Consider the following 23,085-nt stretch of genomic DNA (forward strand, 5'->3'; position numbering starts at 1 on the left):
AGTAGGGTATAATTGTTTTTAAATGATGATAGCTGATAAGTATATAAATTTGGGGACATAGTGAGCTATGCCTCAGTTTCCCTAGCCAGTGATGACAATAACCATCCTGATCTATAACTGCAAAATGTTTTTTAAGGTGCAACATAAAATAAATACTGACTCATTAAAGGGAAAAGTATCAAGACTCTGGAACAGGGTGGAGGTATATCGTACCACACTACGAAAAATGCTGAAAGTCAGAGAAATGACTAAGGTACGTTCCACATGGGAAGTTTCCTAAGTTAAAGGAGACAGACTTTTTAAGAAAAATCAGTATAATTCTTTTCTTTCTTTCTTTCTTTTTTTTTTCTTTTACAACTTTTTAAAAGTAGGCTTCACGGGGCGCCTGGGTGGCGCAGTCGGTTAAGCGTCCGACTTCAGCCAGGTCACGATCTCGCGGTCCGTGAGTTCGAGCCCCGCGTCAGGCTCTGGGCTGATGGCTCAGAGCCTGGAGCCTGTTTCCGATTCTGTGTCTCCCTCTCTCTCTGCCCCTCCCCCGTTCATGCTCTGTCTCTCTCTGTCCCAAAAATAAATAAACGTTGAAAAAAAAAATTAAAAAAAAAAAAAAAAAGTAGGCTTCATGCCCAATGTGGGGCTCAAGCTCATGACCCCGAGATCAAGAGTCACATGCTCTACCAACTGAGCCAGCAAAGTGCACCAATATCATTCTTTTCAAACTGAGAGTAGTTAATATTTCTTTGGCATATATATTTCATGATGTTCTTACAATTTTCTAGGAAAACTAAGTCTCATAATGTAAGCTGATGTCCACAAAGATAGATATCTCATTAGATAAGGTAACTGAGATTCTAGTTCTTTCTAGAATTTACTTATGTGACCTTTGGCCAATCAGATAAGTTCTTAGTACTAAATGTCTCTGCTGTGAAATGAAGGTAATAATATTTCACTTAATTAAAGCTACAGGAATAAATCAAATATATTCTTGATGTCTACGATACAATAAAGAACATGTCTGGTCTTTGCCCCCGCTCCTAGAATAGAGTTTCAAATACCCTTGAAAGTTCCTGAGCAATAGGAATTGCTATTCACAATGAGCTTCTTTTGACCATACCTAGGTTTATGCTAACAAGGTTGCTCAAGTGGGACCTTAGAGAGTTTTAAGGGAGGGGCTGGATAAGCCAGAAAGACCAAACTCATGATTTTCAGCCACACCCCCAGTCTACAGGGAGGGTAAAGGGGCTGGAGGCTGATTTCACTCATGTGGCCAATTATTTACTCAATCATGCCCATGTAATGAAAGCCCATATAAAAACTCTGGATACTGAAACACTCAGTATCAGATTAGTGAACACTCTGATGTGCTGGGATGGTGACATGCTTAGACTACAACCAAGAGACAAGATGAAAACTGTGCTGTCCCCCTCTTCCCCAGGACCTTAACCTATACATATCTTCCATTTGGCTCTTCCTGTTACAGCCTTTATAATAAAACTGTAATCAGAAGTATAGAACTTTCAGTGATTTCTATGAGTTTCCTAGTGAATTCTTTAATGCAAGGGAGTTTGGGGACTTCTGAATCTGTAGTCAGCTAGCAAGAGGAGTGAGTGGCTTGGACACCTCAGACTTGCAGCTGATGTCTGAAGAGGGGAAGTCTTACAGGACCGACCCCTTAACTTGTGGAGTCTGCAATTAGTCTACGACTAATAACTTAGTTGTAGAATTGGATTGAACTGTAGGACACCCAACTGATGTCAGAGAATTGTTGTTGGAACACAAAGTCCAATATAGATCAAGTGCAATAAAACGGGATATTGGGTCCATTTTAATATCTAGGCTAGAGCCATACATGTCCCAGCATAATTAATGGGAACATTACTGGATTTGGATATAAAATAATATGCTTTTCCCTTTGACATGGCCACTTCTTCAATGAATCAAAAGATTAAAGATATCGAATTAAAATAAGTCTTTGATATTAGAGATCATTTTTGACATGACAAAGTAAAAGTTCTGTATATCTTGCCCAGAGAAAATGAACATTTTCTATATTTACTAGCTTTGATTCTTTGTTTCATGAAATTGTTCTAATTATCAGCTGGGAACTTTTTCCCCTAAAATGGAAATTTATTGTAAAATATTAAAACAATGATCCAACAGCCATGTTAAATGTTTGCATTAGATGAATATCGACATAAATACCATTCTCCCATTCTGGTTACATAGGCTAGACCTAAGAAGTCAAGACCTAAACTTAGGATCTATCTTACTTAGAGAATATAAACTGTGCCACTGAGAACTCAGTTTAGGATGTGTTTTCCCTTTTCTCCTTTTCCCCTAAAGCAAACAAACAAAGACAAAAGGAGAAGAGAATCTTAGTGCAACGCTAGCCCTTTGGCTGATACTTACTGGGTAAAGGGTCAAGGAAAGGACTTCGGACACAACTCAGGAGCTCTAGAGGAAGCATTAAGGATTTTAACTCCTAGGTACTGCTGAGAGGGAGATTAGTGTTTAAAAAGAATTTAGGTTGGCTGGAAGAAAAGGAAATGAAAATCGTTGTTTCTTAAGGCACATGAGCCACTTCTTTCCATGATAGACTGGTGCTTTTAAAGGAATATCTTAAGTGCTAGAAGGTATAGGAGATAAATGAACATTTCAAGTATTAAAAGCACTCCTGTCTTTAAAATGATCCTTGTTGAAAAGCCCTCAGAAATGCTTTTCTAGGGAAGAATAGCGAACCTCACTCTTTTCCCTGGTTAACTGTCTGGGCAGGGGCTTAGGCTACACCTTGTTTCCATCCACTGACAGGCAGACAGCTGACAAAAAGATTCCAGTGACTCAGAGGGGAAGGGCAGGCCTTAAACAGGCTGACTGCTGGGACTTGGTGAAAAATGGAGGAGACTTGGTATTTCTCCAGCAAGGCATATCATTCAGAAGAAAGGTACATGATTCAGAATGACAAAAAGAAGAGAAAGATGACGAGGCAAATTTTACTGATACCTACGAAGAAAATAAAGGAAGAATTATTTTTCTTTTATTGTTGGTCACATTATAGAAAATGTTTGGTGTCACTTGCTATTAAACTGTCCCAAATCATTAGGCTGAACAGTGGCAACATAAAAATAACCACTCCACTGAAGTTCTCAGATCAGACACAATAAAATAAACAACTTCTGCTTTCTTCTCTTTCAAACTCCATTTCTGAAAGAGCTGTTTACAAGCACGGATTCAACTTCTTTATCTTCCACTCATTCCTGGATTCTCTGCAATCTGGTTTCTACCACCCCTACTTCCCCTAAAAGTACTTTCTCTAAAATTTACTTTGGATTCCTTCTTATCAAAGCAACACTTATTCAGGCCTTCTCTTACCTGACATTTGCATGTACCATGCAGTATTATATAAAATTATTCATTGTTTATCTGAAATTCGCATTTAACTGAGCGTCCTGTTTTTTTATCTGGCAACCCTACTCCTAACTGAAGATTCTGTATTTAGGCTTGCATTTTCCACAATTTTGCCACAGTGATTTTCCTAAAGCAGAAAATGACCATGTCATTCTCATACATAAAACATATGACCAGCTCCCTACGTACCTATAATCAAGTATATACTTCTCAATAAGTCTTCCAGCACCTAACAAGGATTATATTTTCACCATTGCCTCTTGGTTACCCCACTTCGTTTCACAATATCCTCCAGTCATAATGAACTAGTTTTAGTTCTCTAGTATGCCACACTTTTTAAATTTCCTCCCAGAATTTATACGAACACCTGCCTTACTAGTTAGACTATCCTTCCAAACCTACCTCATCCCACTTGAGTGGCTAACTCCTACCCATGTAGTTCAATTGGATATCCTAGTCCAAACAATTCCCATATAAAAAATGAGTAAAAAGATTTTTAAAGACATTAGAGTATTATTCACAGATACTTAGTGATCAAGCACAAAGACACAGGTCTCGATTCACCCATTCAGGTGTGTGTTATCCCACCAGTGACCCTACCATACAAGCTTCTCTTCCCAGGAAAGGGGTGGAAAATAGAAGTAAAATATAGATCAACAGAAATTTATAGGCAAAACTTACGAATTCCATATATTGACTCACCGGAAACTTTTTGCTTTTCTAAATGAAAGTGTTGGCAGTGATATTTTCCTCCTATTTTCTAAATTCCAATCTTAGAAATATAAAAATTGAAAATGCTAAGGTGATCTTTTGGAGAAATTGTAGTAGGTCTCCTCAACTTCTCTCTTTCCCCCTTTCTCTCTCATTCACACACACACACACACACACACACACACACAAACATCCCCCCAACAAATAGGTAAACTAAAGGAAGAGAGAAAGAAGGTAAATTTTTACAATTTGTAATGCTAAAAGTAGACTAGATAGATTAACTCAAACCAGAATTTGTTAAATGCTGAAATGCTAGATAGAGTATGTAATGATTGAAAAGACATGGGATTTTTTCTTTTAAAATGTCTTATAAAATCTAGAACTTTCATCAATTTTTTGAGATGTATAAGGTGTGTTCCACCTAAAGACAGTAGATGGGTGAGAATGTTATGGGCACTCCTTGTACACCTGAGTAGAAGTCTGTCAACTTTCAACAATTAAAATCATTTTTAAATAAACATGGCATTTAATATGCCTTCCTGGTTTACACGCTATAAAACGGCCCAATTAAAACCAACAGTTTACTGGCCTCAGCCCCAAAGACATGAAGTGAGGGCCAAAGAAAATATGTAATGTATAAAATGCCCCAGTGTAAACACTTGGTGACAAGCAGGAGCAGTGAATGCATCAGATACTCTCGACAGATTCCGGCTTACTGCAAGCATTAAGATTTGGGCCCATGTGAGTAAAAGGGATGCACAAACGGCTTAAAGGAAGGAGGCAGCAATGCTAAAGAAATAAAACAGCTTTTAGCTGAGGTGCTCTTTGGAGCTAGCTGATATAACAGAAAGAGATGGCCATACGCTGGTCTGGGGCTAATGGTGAGGTCTTGGGTTTGCAATAATTAAGATGAGCTACTATTTCTACTGGCTCATTTCTGCCTAGAAATGCTTCTGGGAGTTTTGAAGCAAATCACAGGGATTCATGAACATTTTAAATAATTGTCTAACTTTCTAATGAAGAAACAGTAAAAAGGCTTTGGAGAGTAAGAAATTGCTACGATATACGCGTTTTACTGTAAGAAAACCTGTTTTACCAAGTCCAGAACCAGGGTCAAGTGACAGGAAAAGAGTAATAACCACAATATAATTTTATGATTTTCCTTCTTTGAAATGGCATTTCTTAATCTTTCTGGTCCCTGAAACTTCCAAAGTGTAGAAGGTCTTAAAGTTGAGAAAAAAATAAGGACTAAAACCTGAAACAGCTAAAACGGAAAATGTAGAGAAAGAGGGGAGGAGCACTAAGTTTGGAATATCACTTCAACAAAAAAATCTGGTATTCTCCTTTCCATAGCCATGCAGCAGGAAAGAGCCTTTTGGAAACTACCAGCTGTTCAAGGTAAATCTCTTGGCCACCATCCCCACACCCCCCAAAATATCCCTTGAAATAAAATCAGGAAGAAAACTCAAACCAATTTCAAAGAGGAATCAGTCACCGTCCTTATTTAGAGATGGGATAACTACCACATTTTCCAAACAGTCAGACAGAACCTAGGGTATGGGAGAGTTTGCCACAGAAAGAGAACCTTAATTCAAAATTATGATCCCTCATGTGGCAGGTCTTTTGTATTCCCTCATCACTGTTATGCCCCACAAACAACCCAAGGTAACATTTGCTACCAGAAAAAGTACTTTGTCTGTGTTGGCCAATCTCTGGAAGCCAACAGCAGAGCTTGACAGTGATGTATAACAAGGTTAGAGCAGAAGGATCCATCTCCATTTGCTTGACAAGGATGGTCTCTGAGGCCATGGTGAGGAAGAGCAGGTCGCCTGCCCTCGCTGCTCAGGTTGGCAGCACCTACTATCAAATGACCAGGTGTCTGGCAATGGGCTCAGAGAGACAATGACTTCCTCCTCTTCTGGAATTCAAGGAACTTCAGCCCATAAGCCAGAATAACTGCTGAGTGGGCACTACTCACTGACCCATGTCTGACAAGAGTCCTCTCAGAAGGTACAAGGCCCATCATCCACAGTCAAAGAGAAGTGATACTGCCATTTTGATGGCAGGGAAGACTTCTGTTTGGGTACTCCATAGCAGAAAGGCGCATCATAATAGCATAGCACCTAGCATGACAAGCATTATAGTCATGGGAAAACAACAGCAAACAAAGCATGGCTTTTGTACGGCCTATTTTGGATAGAAGGAAGATATCTGCAGTGTGTGCTCTTCCCACATTATTTTAGATCTGAAAATCCAAGCTCAGTCCTGCATTAAGAAGAACTGGTAGGGATCTGGGAGGGGGGGAAGGGACAAAGCCATATAATCCGTAAGTTCCCAAAGAAACTTTTGCACAATACGTTGATTGGGAGCTGTGTACCTGAGAAAATGCTTCCAGACTATGGCCTCTATTTTCAGCCCAAATACTTGAGTTTTAAATCTGACTCCTTGTATAAAATATCTACAGTTTTCCAGGTCTTGCAGAGAAAACAAAGAATGTAGAGAATGAACTCTTGATTACTGTGTGTGTGTGTGTGTGTGTGTGTGTGTGTGTGCGCACGCGCGTGTGTGTGTATATGTATATATACACGATTGCCAACTTAATGAATTTCCCCTGCAAATCTGTAAGTTTCACTGAAGATACTGAATCAAAATGAGAATTAGAAATAGGAATAGAAAATGAAACTGAGAAAAGGGGGAAACAAACGATAAAATGAATAAACAAAAATACACTCTGTTAAGACTGGCTACGCAAATTCCTATATACTTCCAGTAGAGAATGAAAGCATAACTGTAAAGAAGGGATAGAAAATATTTTTCTGATTCCATTAACCAGTCAATCAACCAAAAGACAAAATTCATTAGCCACGGAGTTTGCTTCATGGAATGAGTTATTGTCTCCATCATATTAAAAGCATTAATGACTAATTACCCTTAGATTTTCACATGTGCACAGCATTGCAAATTATAAAAAACAAGTTTATTTTTCTGCATATGAACCCAAAGTCTATCATTAATCTTCTTACCTTAATGTTTCTCAGATGAAAGAGAGCAGAAAGCAAAAGCTTGTTTTAAAATTATAATTCATAAAGATGAGGCTCAAGATAGAAGCTAAGGGATCCGAAATTAATGATACTGAAACACACAAAATGTCCTTCAATAGCCTACCCATAGGACATTTGCATCTTCAAGCACTATACAGGCCATATGAAAAGAAGCATCTGTTATTTTAACATAACCCAGAGAGATCAGATTTAAAACTTAACTAAGCTCAAATTTCCTCCTTTTGTCACTCCTCAAACCTTATATTCTTAGGATGGCTCTCTTTTTAAGATTTGAAGAGGTACCAAATGCTTAAGATACAATCTGAAAAGTGTCCTTTCGATAAAGTATAAAAAATATATTTGAATTGGAAAGGAAGAAAATTCTAAACTTTTCACAAGAATCCCTTATGAAATGGTGCCATTTGTTACAATGATTTAACATTTCCAAGATTCATTTAATGTTGTAGAGAGCCAACTTCTCTTCTTTAAATCTATTTCTACCAGTATTCATGTCCTGATAACCGAGTCTCCAAGAGATGTGTTCGTACTCTTTAGTGTCTTCTGAAATTCAGGACTGCTTAACTAATATGTTTCATTGTTGCAATTGCGATTTGACCCAAGACCACACTAACATCTTCACAGGTGACTGTAGTGCTTCAGGTCTGGACTATACAGCTTGACTTCTTCCTAAGCCAATGTTATCCAAAGGTAAATAGTATAAAACAGACTCTGAAGCAATCCTGCCTTAAAGAATTATATAGAAAGTGTCTTTGAGGAAACAATTATTGATCTATTCCAAGGGTCAATGAATTTATAAGAGCCCCTGACAGAAATCACTCAAAGCCTGCTTTCTGCTTCCATATACTCTGAGGATAAGTCCCCTGGGGACCATGGCATTGTACATAACTAATAATGAAAGCTCTAATAAACATGTAATACTTACTAATGCTTACAAACATTCATGTATATAGGATCTGTAAATCATTTCATGTGCATTATTTCATTTAATCCTTACAACAACTCTCTACAGACATAAAAATATCCACACGATCTTTCCTCCCACAATAAATAATGTTACCTTTAAACTAAACAGAAATTTAGAAATCATGCAGCCCAACGTTCTCATTTTATAAATGAGAAGCCTCAAGCCCAAACAGGTTTAAAGAATTTTCAAGACCGTACAACTAGTTGGTGGCAGCAGTGAGGTTATAATACAAGTTTCCTGACTTCCAGCCTACTAGTCTTTCTAATGATAATGATAACAGTGACAATGAGGACAGTTATTGAGCATTTACTATGAGTAATAACTTAATCATCATAACAAGTCTATGATTTACACCAATTGTAATTTCATTTTACAAATAAAGAAACTAAGGGAGGTAAGCATACCCAGACCACTAAAATGAAGATCCAGGTTTCAAAGAACAATCTATCACCTACAATTTTAATCACTACGTATTACGCAGCTTATATATTGATAATTGATTGTTGATGGCAAGATGGCTTTATAATCCATAGAAATTGGTGGTAGGATATGTGTACTAAAGTTGCTAATCTTTGCCTTGCCAGTTGTACATCCTCCTAAAAGAATATTCCTTAGGATTCCAACTATATCCCAGGCTGTCTTGCTATGCCATCCATCCAAGCGACTTCCTACTTATACTCCCTCCCATCCTCAGAGCTGACGAAGAGCTCCAGAAATGGAAGCAGTTGCTAACTGAATCATTTTTATTCATTCAATAAATATTAAGCAAGCACCATATGTCAGGCACTGTGCTAGGTGCTAAGGAGACAGGAACAATCAGGGTAAATAGGATCCCTAACTTAACTGATTTACTGTTTACCTTTTTCTTGGATTCTATGAAATGCATATATTTAAAATAAGCTTTCCTTTATTCTTGAACTGGTTTGAAGAGATTTCTGTTCCTTGCAAATAAACATACTCTTAATTAAGACAGATTATTAGGGATCGAGCTGGCAAACAAAGACTTTGGAGAAAAAGTAGACTGTTTGAAATTGGTTAGCAGGTTATGGCAGGGAAAAGGGCACTGAGACCTCCCATGGTTTCCCAGGAAGTCAACAGTCTGAGGAATGTGGCAGCCAAGCTCATAATTAAGGTATTATCTTAAGTCATCAGGGAACAAGTTCTCACTGCGGGTGAAGCTTTGGAGGACAAAGCTGTGCTGTCACCGATCAAGTTAAAGAAATTGAAGAATATGAGTCATGTGAAATCTTTTAACGACACTGGGCAAACAAGAAAATGGGGCAAACTCTGATCCCTGGTAGAACGTGGAGCTCAAACATCCAAGAAAACAGCCATCGTGAGGCTCTATTGCAGTACCCCTCTATCTGCAGCTGAATAGCTGAGTGAGTTGAAAATGAAGTGCATAAATTGATCTTTCAAGTTATGTACTGATATTCCAGCTGTCTTCATAATCTCACCATATTTCTTTGGTAAATGCAAGAGTACTGCAAGAAATTGGGGAACCTTGATCCCTCCCCTTCTCCAGAAGGCTTTCCATTGCATCCTCTTTGCCAGAGAAGATAGCAGCCTGCTCTATGTCCCACTCCTTATTGAATCTTGTCCTGTGACTCAGATCTAAATAAACACGGGCTCAAAGGGTGATATGCAAAATAAAGGTAAAGAAGAAAAAAATTATATCCAGATGGAAATGTAAGAGTGTTCTAGGGAATCTCTGCAAAAACAGGGAAAACTGTATGGATATGCATTTTGCATTACTTATTCAAGGACAACTAAACATAATCTTGACTGGTAAATTAATTACTATAGGGCATCTCGCTGGAGAGGCTTGTTTGAATGTACTGGCTAGCAGTTATTTTAACAGTTTGGTTGGTCGGCTGATGCAGATTTGGGTTTAACACTGGCTTAGATGTTATTTAAGGGCCAGGACTGCGTTCGCATAATATAAACTTCAAAGGCCGCAAAGGAAGAATGATACAGTGTGGATCTGTCACATATGCTTTCCTTATGTTTCTCACCAGGGTCCTGAGGACTCTGTTCTCTCTCCCTCACATCGAGAAGGGGTAGGTAAAGGAATGCCTAATGCCCTAAGAGAGACTCATATGTGAGTGACCGAAGGTAGATAATGAACTATATGGAATTGGAAGTCAAGGATAGGTGGACTCACGTAGCACAGAGAATCAAAACAAGTGAGTACATTTATCCCAACTGGCAGTTGTTTGGGCCTTGCATTTAAGGTTCACAGAGACCACTTTATGAAGATTCTTTAGTTCTGAAGCCCCAGTGGCAAAATCCTAAGCAAGCCTATAAAGGTTTGCCTGATTACCTTTAGCTAAAACACACCTGAGTCTATACCACAAGGGGACTCGAAGCCATTTATTTTAGTGAATATATACAAAGATACTAAAATGTTAAAACTTTTTAGGAACTACTAGAATTAATTCTTTTTAATGTTTATTTATTTCTGAGAGAGGGGGTGGCAGGGCGAGCAAAGAGAGATGAAGAAACAGAATCTGAAGCAGGCTCCAGGCTCTGAGCTGTCAGCACAGAGCCTGATGCGGGGCTCAAACTCACGAACTGTGAGATCATGACCTGAGTTGAAGCTGAGTCACCCAGGCGCCTCTGAGCTAAAGCTAATTCTTTAAGGGATGCAGAAAGCTATCTGATCTTTCAGTTAGAGTAGGGACTTATGGAGGGTAAGTGACAAATGGTGTTCTATCACAGTAGGCTCAGTGAGGTCATGAATTTACTCTGAAGTTGTTTTCCAAAATCCCAAGTTTAGGCAGATCCACACTGGATTCCTGACTTGTAAAGTGGTGAGGGTTTTTATGGTAAGAATGGAAAAGTGGAAGACTCTGGAGCCCTTCCCCAAACAGTAAACAAGGACAGATTTACTCAACCACCAAAGAACTGAGAGTATGACAAGGTGCATCCTCTCTTACCTTCTTATTCTAAGGCCCAGTTTATTCTGTGCAAAAGACTGATGGATCCTGGGAAATGGACTCTTCTAAATTTTAAAAGATTCAATTCCTGCTGTATCTCTTTGCAAACAAATGTGCCCCAGATTTAGGTTAATTATATCATACCTTTAATATACCAGTCTTTTGAATAATTTAGGGACCTGAGTAGATAACTAAAAACTGAAAATATTTAACACCATAAACCATATAACAGTGGAAGTGAGAAAGAAAAGGAAAAAACACACACAAAAGTATAGGGGTAAAGAAATGATTACGTAATATGTAAAATTTCCATGGATGTTTGTAAATGATTTTATATATATTATCTCATTTCACTTCCTAACAATACTGTGAGACAAATAGGGCAGGGATTAGTATTTCTAGTTTATTGATGGACTCAGGGAGGTTAAATGAGTTGATCCATTCATTTCCATAGCTTGAATTATTGTGCAGAAATAGGCTGAGGCTCTTGACTCATCTCTATCCTGACGTAGACCTATTACTGGTCTTGAAGGCTCCTGATAAACTGCAGAGTCCCTTTTAAAAACATAAATCTAACCAAAAGAATAGAATAGAATAGAATAGAAGTAAAATAAAATAGAATAAAGTAAAATGAAATAAAGTAAAGTAAAATAAAAAATAATACAAATACAAATCTAATCAGTCACTCTCCTATTTAAAATCCACTGTTTCCCATTTTATCTCCAGCCTCCAGCATGGTACTCTGCACAAAGAAGGGGCTCTGTATGTATTTGTTGAATAAGTGAACATATTACTAAATTAATGCTGTAAATAAGTAGTTGAGCTTGGCCATGAACCTAGACCTCTTTATTTAGAAGGCACAAAGAGAAAGCTTAGGAAATTCCAAATCCAGACCCAGACTGACTAAGAAGTACATGTATGATATAGAGCCCAAGTTTGGTTAAGGAGGTAAAGTAGTAGGCTCTTAAGACTTGCTAGTATTTCAAATCCAGTTTCTCTGCCAGGATCCAGTGCTCCAACATCTAAAACCAAATAGAAGACATACAAACATATGGAGGTATAAGACGAAATCCAGACAAAGTAGAAATATCCACTGCCAGTTTTGAAAGGGAAAGGAATATTTTCTTCATACCTCCTGAATTCCTAATAGCCTCCACTTTAAACGTATTTGGTTTAGGGGCGCCTGGGTGGTTCAGCCGGTTGGGCATCCGACTTCAGCTCAAGTCATGATCTCACCGCTTGGGAGTTCGAGCCCCGCGTCAGGCTCTGTGCTGACAGCTCACAGCCTGGAGCCTGCTTCAGATTCTCTGTCCCACTCTCTCTCTGCCCCTCCCTTGCTCATGCTCTGTCTCTCTCTCCCTCTCAAGAATAAATAAAACATTAAAAAATAAATTAATTAAAATAAACGTATTTGGTTTAGTGTCCTGTCAGGAAGAATTATGTAACAACATTCCTATTAGATAATGGTGCCCTAAGCATAGTTACTATTTCTAGTAAACAGCCGAGCTGACTGACTGATATCTCACAAGAGCATCAACCTGAGAATCAGAAAATGATCGGTTCTGGATCAGACATTTCAGGACAACCACAGAAGTTTCACAGACAACTACCAAAAACAAAAATGAGTTTCTTAACCCAAATAAAAGGGCATCTTCAAACCTACCTAATTCATACACTATAGACAAAGGTTTGAGTGACCTGCAAAAGTCCTTCTGAGAGTTCTGGATATTTATTAACTGCTGCGCTGCGGCTGCTGCTACTGCTAATGATAACAGGAGAAGCCACTACTTAATGCATAGTGTTTTGCCAGCCATGAAATAAACCCTTTCACGCATTCTCTTATTTAAATCTGACCCCATTCCTGTAATATTAGTTACTATTATTACTCCTATTTCATAAATGGGGCTGTGAGAGGTTAAATAATTTACACACGGTCACACTAAATATAAGTGGTGTCTTGAATCCATTTGGTTGAGCTGACTCTGAAATCTATGTTCTTAATGACTACACGGCACTAGCTGAATATCTCAGGCTCATGCAATGCATACAATTCCTCTTTTTACTTGGGACCTAAGAAAATGGCAGCCCAGGCCTCAGAGTCAGACACTCAAGGTACATTCACTTTCTGCCTTGTCCAGAGTTTGATTTCTTTCAGGACCTATACAGTTCTTCCAAGGACTCACAGACAATAGAGAAAATACCGCATGCACACACCACTGGGTAGAAAGATGTAAGTGTTAATTATCTTGTCATTTGGGGCTGCTTTTATACGCCTCTGTATAGTTACTTGAATTTTATGTATCATTTCTTTAAGATTTTTTATAGACCACTGAGCATCTAAAGAAAAAAAGAATTAGGGGGATGGTATAGCAAAAGACATAGAATAGAATTCTTTCTTTTAAAGTAAAATAAATGTCCGTGGAAAGTTTCTTGACAGACAAATTACTGACAACCAGAAATGAAACATTAAAACTTCTTAAATCAATGAAACTTAGTGGTTCCACAATATATGGACAAAAAAAATTTCAGTGGTAATATGGTTATTGGAGGTACTGTCATGCCCTACAAATGCTGGCTTCAAGCTGATTCCTGAGTCTGAAAGGCTATTACCAATATATCAAATGGCTATTCAGATACCGTACTGGCTCTCTGGAACCGCTTTTGCATGGATAACAAACTCTGTTTCCACCCTTTCATTCATAAATACAATATTATACTGTATGTAAAGTGATCTCTCCACCTCTTAGTCTTAATGGAAAGCTAGCTCTCTGCCAAGGAAACCAATTTGCCTCTACTTCCCTCAGGTAGAAGATGCTCCTTCTTAGACATACAATGTACTTCAGAATCAGGCCATAACATAGGCATCTTCCTTCCTCCCCTGTGCTTCTCCTAGACCATCACTCCTCTTCCTCAAGGCTCCTATATTTTAGCTTTATCACCTCCATTCCTCTTTATCTTTTAGTTCTGACAAAATGCAGTCATGTAGTCCTTCCCAGTCATTCATCAGACTTAGTTGCTGAACCAATGACATTGGCTGGTTGCCTACTCCTACTCTATATAGAGAGAGTGAAGTTCTACTCTTTTCTCAAAACTCAGAAATGGATGACTTCATGCTAAATAGCAAAAACCAATCTTGATTCGTCTAGCCAATCATTATGTTTTCATCCTCCAAGTAACTAATTGGTTAAAACAGAGGCATGTAAAACAATTTTGGTTAAGTAGATGCATGGAATCTGGCGGACTATTTCTAGAAAAAGTTCTGTGGCTGCTGGATATTATCATTTCTGAATATAATCCCTGGAATTGTACTTATATCTGAATGATGAGATCATGGTGACTTTTATTTTCTTTTTCTACTTTTCTTTTTCCCCAAGAAAATTCCTCAAAAAGAAGTTTTTCTTTCTGCAAAATATAAAATTTTGTAAATTAAAGTATTGAATATGTTTATATTCAGTTTTTTAAAGGCTCTGTCTGCTATTTTCAACATTTCTGTTATCAGTGGGTCTATTTCTATTGCCTGTCTTTTCTTCTCATGGGTCACATTTTTTCCTGTTTCTTTACATGTCCAATCTTAGCTTTTTGCTGTGCAATTGTCAATGCTATGTGGTTAAGAGTCTGAATTTTTTTGTGTGTTCCTCTTCCTTCAAAGACAGATGAGTTGTGTTTTGGCAGGCAATTATTTTATTGGTAGATTACCTTTATCTTGTCAGGCCTCTTTTAATTAGGCTTTGTTAGGGTGGATCAAGATTGGCTCTTACTCTAGAACCTGAGCACTCTTAAGGTCTAACTTTTGGGGGTCTTACTGAATGTACAAGATAATTAGCTGGTCTCTCAACTCTGACTGATCAGAATTCCAATGTCTCATAGCACTGTGGGACCTCTAGCATTCCTACTAAGCCCACAGATCCTCAGAGGCTGTTCTCTGCCAATCACAGAATTTTAACCTGCACATGGCAATTTAGTTTTTGACCAAGGGCTCAAGGGCTCTCTGATGAAAACTTCTAGAGTTACTTCTCTAAACAGCTCCTTGCTCTCTTGTATCTTGCCCCACAAATCCCAGCTGCCTCACCAGCCCTATATGCCGATCTCTTTTTTATTTTGTTTTGTTTTTTTCGATGTAAAACACTGCTTTTTATTTTGGCTCTACTTTCCTGTGCTGCTGTTTGGATAGTACCCTCTGATAGAAAACGAGAGTGAATGTCAAGTTTACCTTGTGCATTTCCCCTTTCTGAAAGATCACAGCTTTGTGCTGTCTGCTATCCAATGCGTGAAATAAACTGCTTTATACAGTTTATCCAGTTTTACAGTTATTGATAGCAGAAAGGTAGCTTTGAAACCTGTTACTCTGTGGTGACTGAAACCGGAAGTCTCTAATAAGTAATTAATTAAAAACAGCATAGCCAAAAAAACCTTAATTTCTAGCCACCAAGAGCCAAGTGAGGGAAACCAAGAGGCAGTAAAAATAAAAAGGTGGGGAAGAAGTATTAGCAGATTTTAGTATTTTCCACTATTTTAATTTTCTTAGAATCAAAAAAAATTTCAAGTCATCATATCATTTTTGTTCATTTTCATTTCTTGCTGACAGCACAATGAACACCAGAACGCTCTTTATTTCTTCCTTCTTCTTCCTAACCAGAACTAATTTTGTGTTCAACTCCAAGGGCATGATTCATGATGAACCAACCGTCCCAATTACAATGGTCCTCTATCACTTTTCCAGATACTCAGTCTCTGGTCTCCCTTAGAGCCGGAGGTGACCGTACAACTGTATGATGACCAATGAGACACAACAAAGTAGTCTGTTAGGAGTCTGCTGAAAAGATTTCAATTATATTAATAAAAGGAATAAGTGACACTGGGCTCTTTTTCCTGTCTTGAACGTGAATCTCCTCTTCTTTTTTTTATTGAACTATAGCTGACATACAATATTATATTAGTCTCGATGGCACGGCATAGTGGTTTAATAGTTACATGCAATGCAAAATGCTCACCACAAGTGTAGTTACCATGCCACCATACAAAGGTATTACAATATTATTGACTATCCTCCCTAAGCTCTAATTTTCACCTCTGTGACTTTCCCTATTTCATAACTAGAATTTTGTACCTCTTAATCCCTATCACCTATTTATCCATCCCCCACTCTCCCTCTGGCAACCACCAGTTTGTTTTCTGTATTTATGAGTCTATTTCTTTTTTTTTAAATTTGTTTTATTGTTTAGATTCCACATTTAAGTGAACATACGGTATCTTTTTCTCTTAGCATAATACTCTCTATGTCTATCTGTGTTGTCATGAATGGAAAGATTTCATTCTTTTTTATGGCTGAATTCAGTACAATTCCATTGTAGATATATACCACATCCTCTTTATCCATTCATCTATCTATGGATACTTAGGGTGCTTCCATATTTTGACTATTGTAAGTAATGCTGCAATAAACATAGGGCTGTGTGTATCTTTTCAAATTAGTGTTTTTGTTTTCTTTGGGTAAATACTCAGAAGTGGACTCACTGGGTCATATGGCATTTTGGGGTTTTTTTGAGGGAATGTGAATCTCTCCTGACGATAATACAATACATATATGAGAAGGAATAATATGCATGAGGAGGAAAATTCCACACTCTAAGTGTGGTAGAGGAGAGGGAACAAAAGATCCTGGGTCCCCTAAATACCACATGATTTCACTCACATGTGGAATCTAAAAACCAAAACAAATGAATAAACACACAAACAGTAGAATCAGACCTATAAACACAGAGAACAAACGGCTGGTTGCCAGAGGGAGGAGGGGTGGAGGGATGGGCAAAATGGGTAAAGAAGAGTGAGAAATGCAGGCTTCCAGTTAAGGAATGAATAAGTCATGGGAATAAAAGGCACAGCATAGGGAACACAGTCAATAATATTGTAATAGCCTTCAATGGAGACAGATGGCAGCTGCACTTGTGGTGAAAACAGCCCAAGGTATATAGAAGCTGAATCACTATGTTATACACCTAAAGCGAATATAACATTGTGTGTCAACTATACTCAAAAACAAACAAACAAACAAACAAACAAATAAATAAACTTGAGTCCTTGATGACATCACTGAGCAACTAAATCAACACAGCAACTCACTGCCTCGAGAAAACTAAAACCTATGTTTTTAAACCACTCTAACATTTTCTATTTTTACCTGCAATAGAAAGCATTTCTGATTCACAAATGCACACACATTTGTTCTTTAGACTAAGAAGAGTTTGCAGATAAGATGTAAAAATAGCCTTAAAATATAACATAAAAAAAAGTGACGGGGAACTGCATTCTTCCGAAGTCTTCAGACTAATCAGGTTTTCTTTGGTGCCTATAAAACGCACGTCTGCCTTATCTCCCACTCTAGATTGCAAATTCGTTTGTGGCCAGAGATCTCTGTTCTACATGTGGGCCTAGGCACTCTGGGTGCTCAAATCAGCTTGATGATAGGCCATTTCTACACATCCTTCAAGTTGTATTTGTTGACTCCATCGGGAACAAAGACCCCACAGACTTAAACTTCTTGGTTTTCACAGACATGAGTACACAGGTGAAACAAACAAGTGAAGGGTGGTTCACTGTCTTACGTTCACATTCTCTGACATCCAAGTTGAACTGCTGCAATGCTCCCAAGGTGAGCTGTCTTACTTCGGCTTCCAGCAACAGCTGCATCAAGGATGTGGCCAAATGCTTGCAAGCTGACATACATGCTGTCTGGGCCACTTTTCCCTGAAATACAAGAGCGTAAATCATGTTAATGGATTACAATGAAATTCCAACAAAAATGACAAGTCATTTTTCAGTTAGAGATTTCTTTAAGGTTTTCTCCATCGTGATAGCCTCGGCATTCAATAATCTTGGATTAATAGCACCTGGTGGCAACATCTTAAATATTAGCTTCGTCACCCTGAGTTATACAGCTGTTAACATTAAACTAAAATTCACAAAGCCCAGATGTTTAACATCTAAGCGCTTTTACCTAAATCAACAACAGATAAACAATATTCAAAATTTTAATTAAACAGAGAAGGATTTTTTCCACAGAAATAAATTTTAAAAAGTCCCTTCCAAAATTACTATAATTCTTGGGGCGCCTGGGTGGCTCAGTCGGCTAAGCGTCCGAATTCGGCTCAGGTCACGAGCTCGCGGTCCGTGAGTTCGAGCCCCGTGTCGGGCTCTGGGCTGACGGCTCAGAGCCTGGAGCCTGTTTCAGAGTCTGTGTCTCCCTCTCTCTCTGACCGTCCCCCCTTCATGCTCTGTCTCTCTCTGTCTCAAAGTAAATAAACGTTAAAAAAAATTCAAAATTACTATAATTGTTAAAAGACAAATGTAAACAACATGCCCTAATTTATCTAGAAACCAAAGTGTTTACTGCTTTATGATTTAACACACACAAAAAGGAAAAGAACAATTAAGGTTTCCTGAAAAAAAAATGAAGAGGATGAATTTTGTTTTCTTAAAAAATGAACACGAAAGGGTGCCTGGCTGGCTCAGGTGGGTGGAGCATGTGACTTTTGATCTTGGGGTTCTAAGTTCAAGGCCCATGTTGGGTTTTGAGATTACTCAAAAAAATAAAATCTTAAAAAAACAAATGAACACTGAGGTTTATAAACATAAACTGTAAGCTAATTTTATTTTATTTTAATTTTTTAATGTTTATTTTTGAGAGAGAGAGAGAGACAGAAACAGAGCAAGCAAGAAAAGGCAGAGAGAGAGGGAGACACAGAATCTGAAGCAGGCTCTAGGCTCTGAACTGTCAGCACAGAGGCCAATGTGGGGCTCAAACCCATGAACCATGAGATCATGATCTGAGTTGAAGTCAGATGCTTAACCCACTGAGCCATCCAGGAGTCCCTAAGCTAATTTTAAAAATATTGATATTAAAATTAATATTTACTATCTTCTTTAAAGGATTCAAACACTTTGCATTTTAGTCCCAGATCTAAGCTATAAACCAGAGAAGAGAAATCCACTTTTTTCTAGATACTTATCCATTTTATTTGTTATTTATCATCTATTCTGAAAAACAGGATGATAATGTTTCAAAAAGTCTGAGATCTCAAGTTAGTCAATGGATCCTTCTATTTTGAAATTATGAAATATTTCAATCATACAGAAAGGTATACAGAATTATATGATGAATACTTATGTATCTATTAAACATTATAAATATAGTTTCAGCCCTTGTATGACCTCCTTAATCACTTTCTTTCCTCTCCCTAGAGACAACCATTATTGTTGCTAGGTACACCAGCTGAATTTTTAAAATACTATTATAAAGTTACATATAAGTATATAATAAAAAAAATTTTATGTATTTTGAAACTTTCTATCATATCATACAATATGTCTCTCTGCAACTTGCTTTTTTGGTTCAATATTACAAATGTGAAATTTTTTAAATGTAATACATGTGGCTGCAGTTTATTCTTTTAATTATCCCACGGTATTTCATTTTAGGAGTATACCACAATTTACTTGCCTATGTCTACCCTTCTGTTGTTAGAGATCTAGGATGTTTACATATATATATATATATATATATATATATATATATATATATATGCCTATCTGCTAACGTGATATATATGTGTATATATATAGATATATATGTATACCTATATATACATATATATGTATATTCTATTATAAATGCAGTAGGTCATGGAGTAATGTAAGTCTAGTAAGAAGTCATGAAAATGCCAGATTCTGACTACAATGTCTTTAACGTTTTCCTCCTATGTTTCACTGGGCCAGGGCCTTCCTCAAAAGTAGCAGGCTTTAAATAAAAAAAAATATAATAAACAATACCACAATGAATTTTGAAATTTGTGTACCTTTTTATATACTTTGGATAATTCCTTTAAGATTATTTCCTTGGACCATATTAGGGTATCAGTACTGTGATTCATAATGCATATGCATATATGAGAAGAAAAACATAGGTGGAAACTAGATCCCTAAATATCTCACTATAAACTGCTTTGCTTAAGGTATGTGCTGATTTATAATGTCCCCACATATTTATGAGAGTATCACCAATTGCATAGTCACTAGCACTGAGTACTATATAAATTTTTCTCTCCTAATTAAATAGGAGATATTTTATGATTCTATGTCCTTTGATTACTCTGTGAGATTGAATGTTTTCCAAATTTTTATTTATTTGACTACAATATTATTTTATGGCATAAAAATAACAGGGTGATAAGCAATGCCCTATTTTGTATACATACTAGAAGTGTTCCTCATGTATATGCTTCTGCTTGTATGTTCTGAAGATCCACACTCTGGATGACTTAAGACAACAAATGGAAATACCTAAGTTAGGGAGTACTACACAGACCGAGTGAGAAAGAGGCAATGGAAGTACACAGAATCCTAAAGAGAAGAGTTATATTGTGAATGAAATCCCCAATAAGAGGCTTGCTTTCAGTTAAACCCACTGGAGACCTGGAACAGACGCCACACCAAGGAGAGCCATGGAGTTCAACACACTTACAGGCCCTGGGTGAACAATCAGAGGGGGCGGATCAATGCTGTGAGGAGCCCTGTGGGTTTTCAACAATGAGAGCGGGAATGGAGTGAAGGAAGGAAGATGAGACTACAGCAGATGCCCAGAGACAGCAGTGCAGATCAGAAGCCAGAAAAAAGGGTAAGAAACTGTCATCTCTTGGGCATTACTCTATGCCCATTACTCTATGCCCAAGATTTGCTACAGCCTAAACAGTTGGCATCTTGTGCTATTTCACTTAATTCTCAGAATTACCGCAAGAAGTTGGGATTATTTTTTTCTTTTAGATAAATAAACTAAGGCTCTCTGTGAAGTTCAGAAATGTAGACAAATTCATAGAGTTATGGGTATTTCCACCCAGTCCTAAATCTGTATCTTTCCACTAAACCATCACCTAAAAAGCAGTAGTAAATCTTATACTGTCTTACACCAAAATACTGAGCAAAAACTGGTCCAGATGTTAACAAGGTTAATGGGTTATCCAAGGCATAGACTAGGCCCAAACAGGTAAGACAGTGGTAGCTCAGGAGCCAACTCTTCAAATACTGAGTAGCAGCAGGGACATACTTTGTAACTTGTAGCCCAACATGACTATCAAGGCCAAGATATTTAAAGGACCCGACAAGGTGAACATGGAGATGTTGTGAAAATCAAACAGCTACAAGCCCCATTAAGCCAGAGGCTGAAGAAGATAGCATTGGAAAGGCTTCTTTCAGTGGCCAAAACAGATTGCCAGGAAGAAGCACAACTAGACTGGTAATATGAAAATAAGATAGATCTGAGTCAGAAAGTCCCCTGGCTGTGTAATTTGGGGTAAATTAGTTGATACTTCTGATTCCTTATTCAACTCAAAATAGTAAATAGCTTATTAATCTTAACATAGTCACAAGAAACACAATTTGGCTTTCATGTCCATATCAACATATATCAATCAAAGACGCTAAATGCACTTATACATGATCATGCCTTATTCTACTCTAACACACAAAGTTATTTAACTGCCCTCCAATCACTTTCCACCCGACTTCCCCTCAAGCTAATTATTTCCAAACAAAATGATAATTGCAGAAAATCATGTTTTCATTGTCAAATATTTTTCTAACTCTAGAAAGCACTTTGGGACTTTTCTAATTCAGAGTCCACTATCCATTCTCTCTTTCACTTCTAGTTTCCATTACCACCACATTGTCCATAGGTGTTCAAAGAAAGGATAAACACAGACTCAGGCAATGACAAGCAACGCGCTATGCAATAAAAATCGGTGGTTTCACCAATTTTTTCACCCTCTTCATTAAGTAATCTTATTACGAAGCAGATTCTTTCCAAGAACATACAGCCAACGTCTCTAGGACAGGGTAAGAATTTGGGACCTAGGAAAACCTAAACTGATGAAATGGCCCATAAAAATGCCTTTTGGATACCTCTAGGAAGACTTTCAAATCAGCCTAATGACACCTAGGCTGTATCTCACGAAGCTGTAATAGTGTCCGTGTATGGAGAACCTGCAAGAATAAACGTAGAATGCCAGACAAGATGAAAAATGAGCTCAGAATTGCCATATTTTGAACACACAAGAAACCTGGGGTGCAGGGCGGTTTGAGTCACAGGGTCTTAGAACTAGTTCAATAGGCAACATCATGCTGCCTCTCGATGCATCTACAATATTTACATACTCCAAGACAGTCAACAAACATCACCTAAATGAATTAAAAGTCCACTACCACCCACTACCAAAGCATTTTAGTTCATAGTATTTTTCAATCTAGTTACAATTTTTTTTTTTTAAGTTTTAAGAAGGGAAGAGGAGTAAACTGGTGACAAGTTCATAATGTTAATTCAAAATCAGGCTTATGGCCATAGAGAGAACCATCACCACTGGGTGTGAGTCAAGACCCATGAAAATACTTTTTTGGTTTTCACCATGTAGCTCTTTGATAACCAAATCAACTCACTCACTTACTGCAAAAATATACTCAGACTTGGAGCGCCTGGGTGGCTCAGTCAGTTAAGCGTCTGACTTCGGCTCAGGTCATGATCTCACAGTCCGTGAGTTTGAGCCCCACGTCAGGCTCTGCTGACCGCTCAGAGCCTGGAGCCTGTTTCCGATTCTGTGTCTCCCTCTCTCTCTGACCCTCCCCCGTTCATGCTCTGTCTCTCTCTGTCTCAAAAATAAGTAAACGTTAAAAAAATTTTTAAAAATATACTCAGATTCATGTTCTGTAATTCAAATTATCCTCTCTACCTCCGCCTCTACTTACTGTCTGTCTTCCTTGTATCACAATACTTTACACAGAGTGATATACTGCACTGTCATATAATGCATGTACATTTTCTCGAAAAGCATATGGTCTGAAAGGAAAGAAACTATGGCATCAAAACTGCAAAGCAGGTACACATTGATACGTAACCGTATGTCTTGGAGGTATCTAATTAATTCTCTTTACAAAAAGGGAGATATCCATTGTTTCTTACACAAAG

The 23,085-nt window shown here is 37.8% G+C and overlaps 1 protein-coding gene across 10 annotated transcripts in view; it reads right to left on the minus strand.

The window, feature by feature from the left end:
• EXOC6B (exocyst complex component 6B) overlaps nucleotides 1-23,085 on the minus strand; it is a 613,079-nt gene that overhangs the window by 167,010 nt on the left and 422,984 nt on the right. For all 10 annotated transcript variants that reach the window (XM_045054390.1, XM_045054386.1, XM_045054387.1 and 7 more), the window contains one exon: nucleotides 17,681-17,822. In XM_045054390.1, coding sequence (XP_044910325.1) covers nucleotides 17,681-17,822 — 142 coding nt within the window. The remainder of the gene's footprint in view (nucleotides 1-17,680; nucleotides 17,823-23,085) is intronic.

This window comes from Felis catus, chromosome A3 (genome assembly GCF_018350175.1).
Source record: "Felis catus isolate Fca126 chromosome A3, F.catus_Fca126_mat1.0, whole genome shotgun sequence".
Lineage (NCBI taxonomy): Eukaryota > Metazoa > Chordata > Mammalia > Carnivora > Felidae > Felis > Felis catus.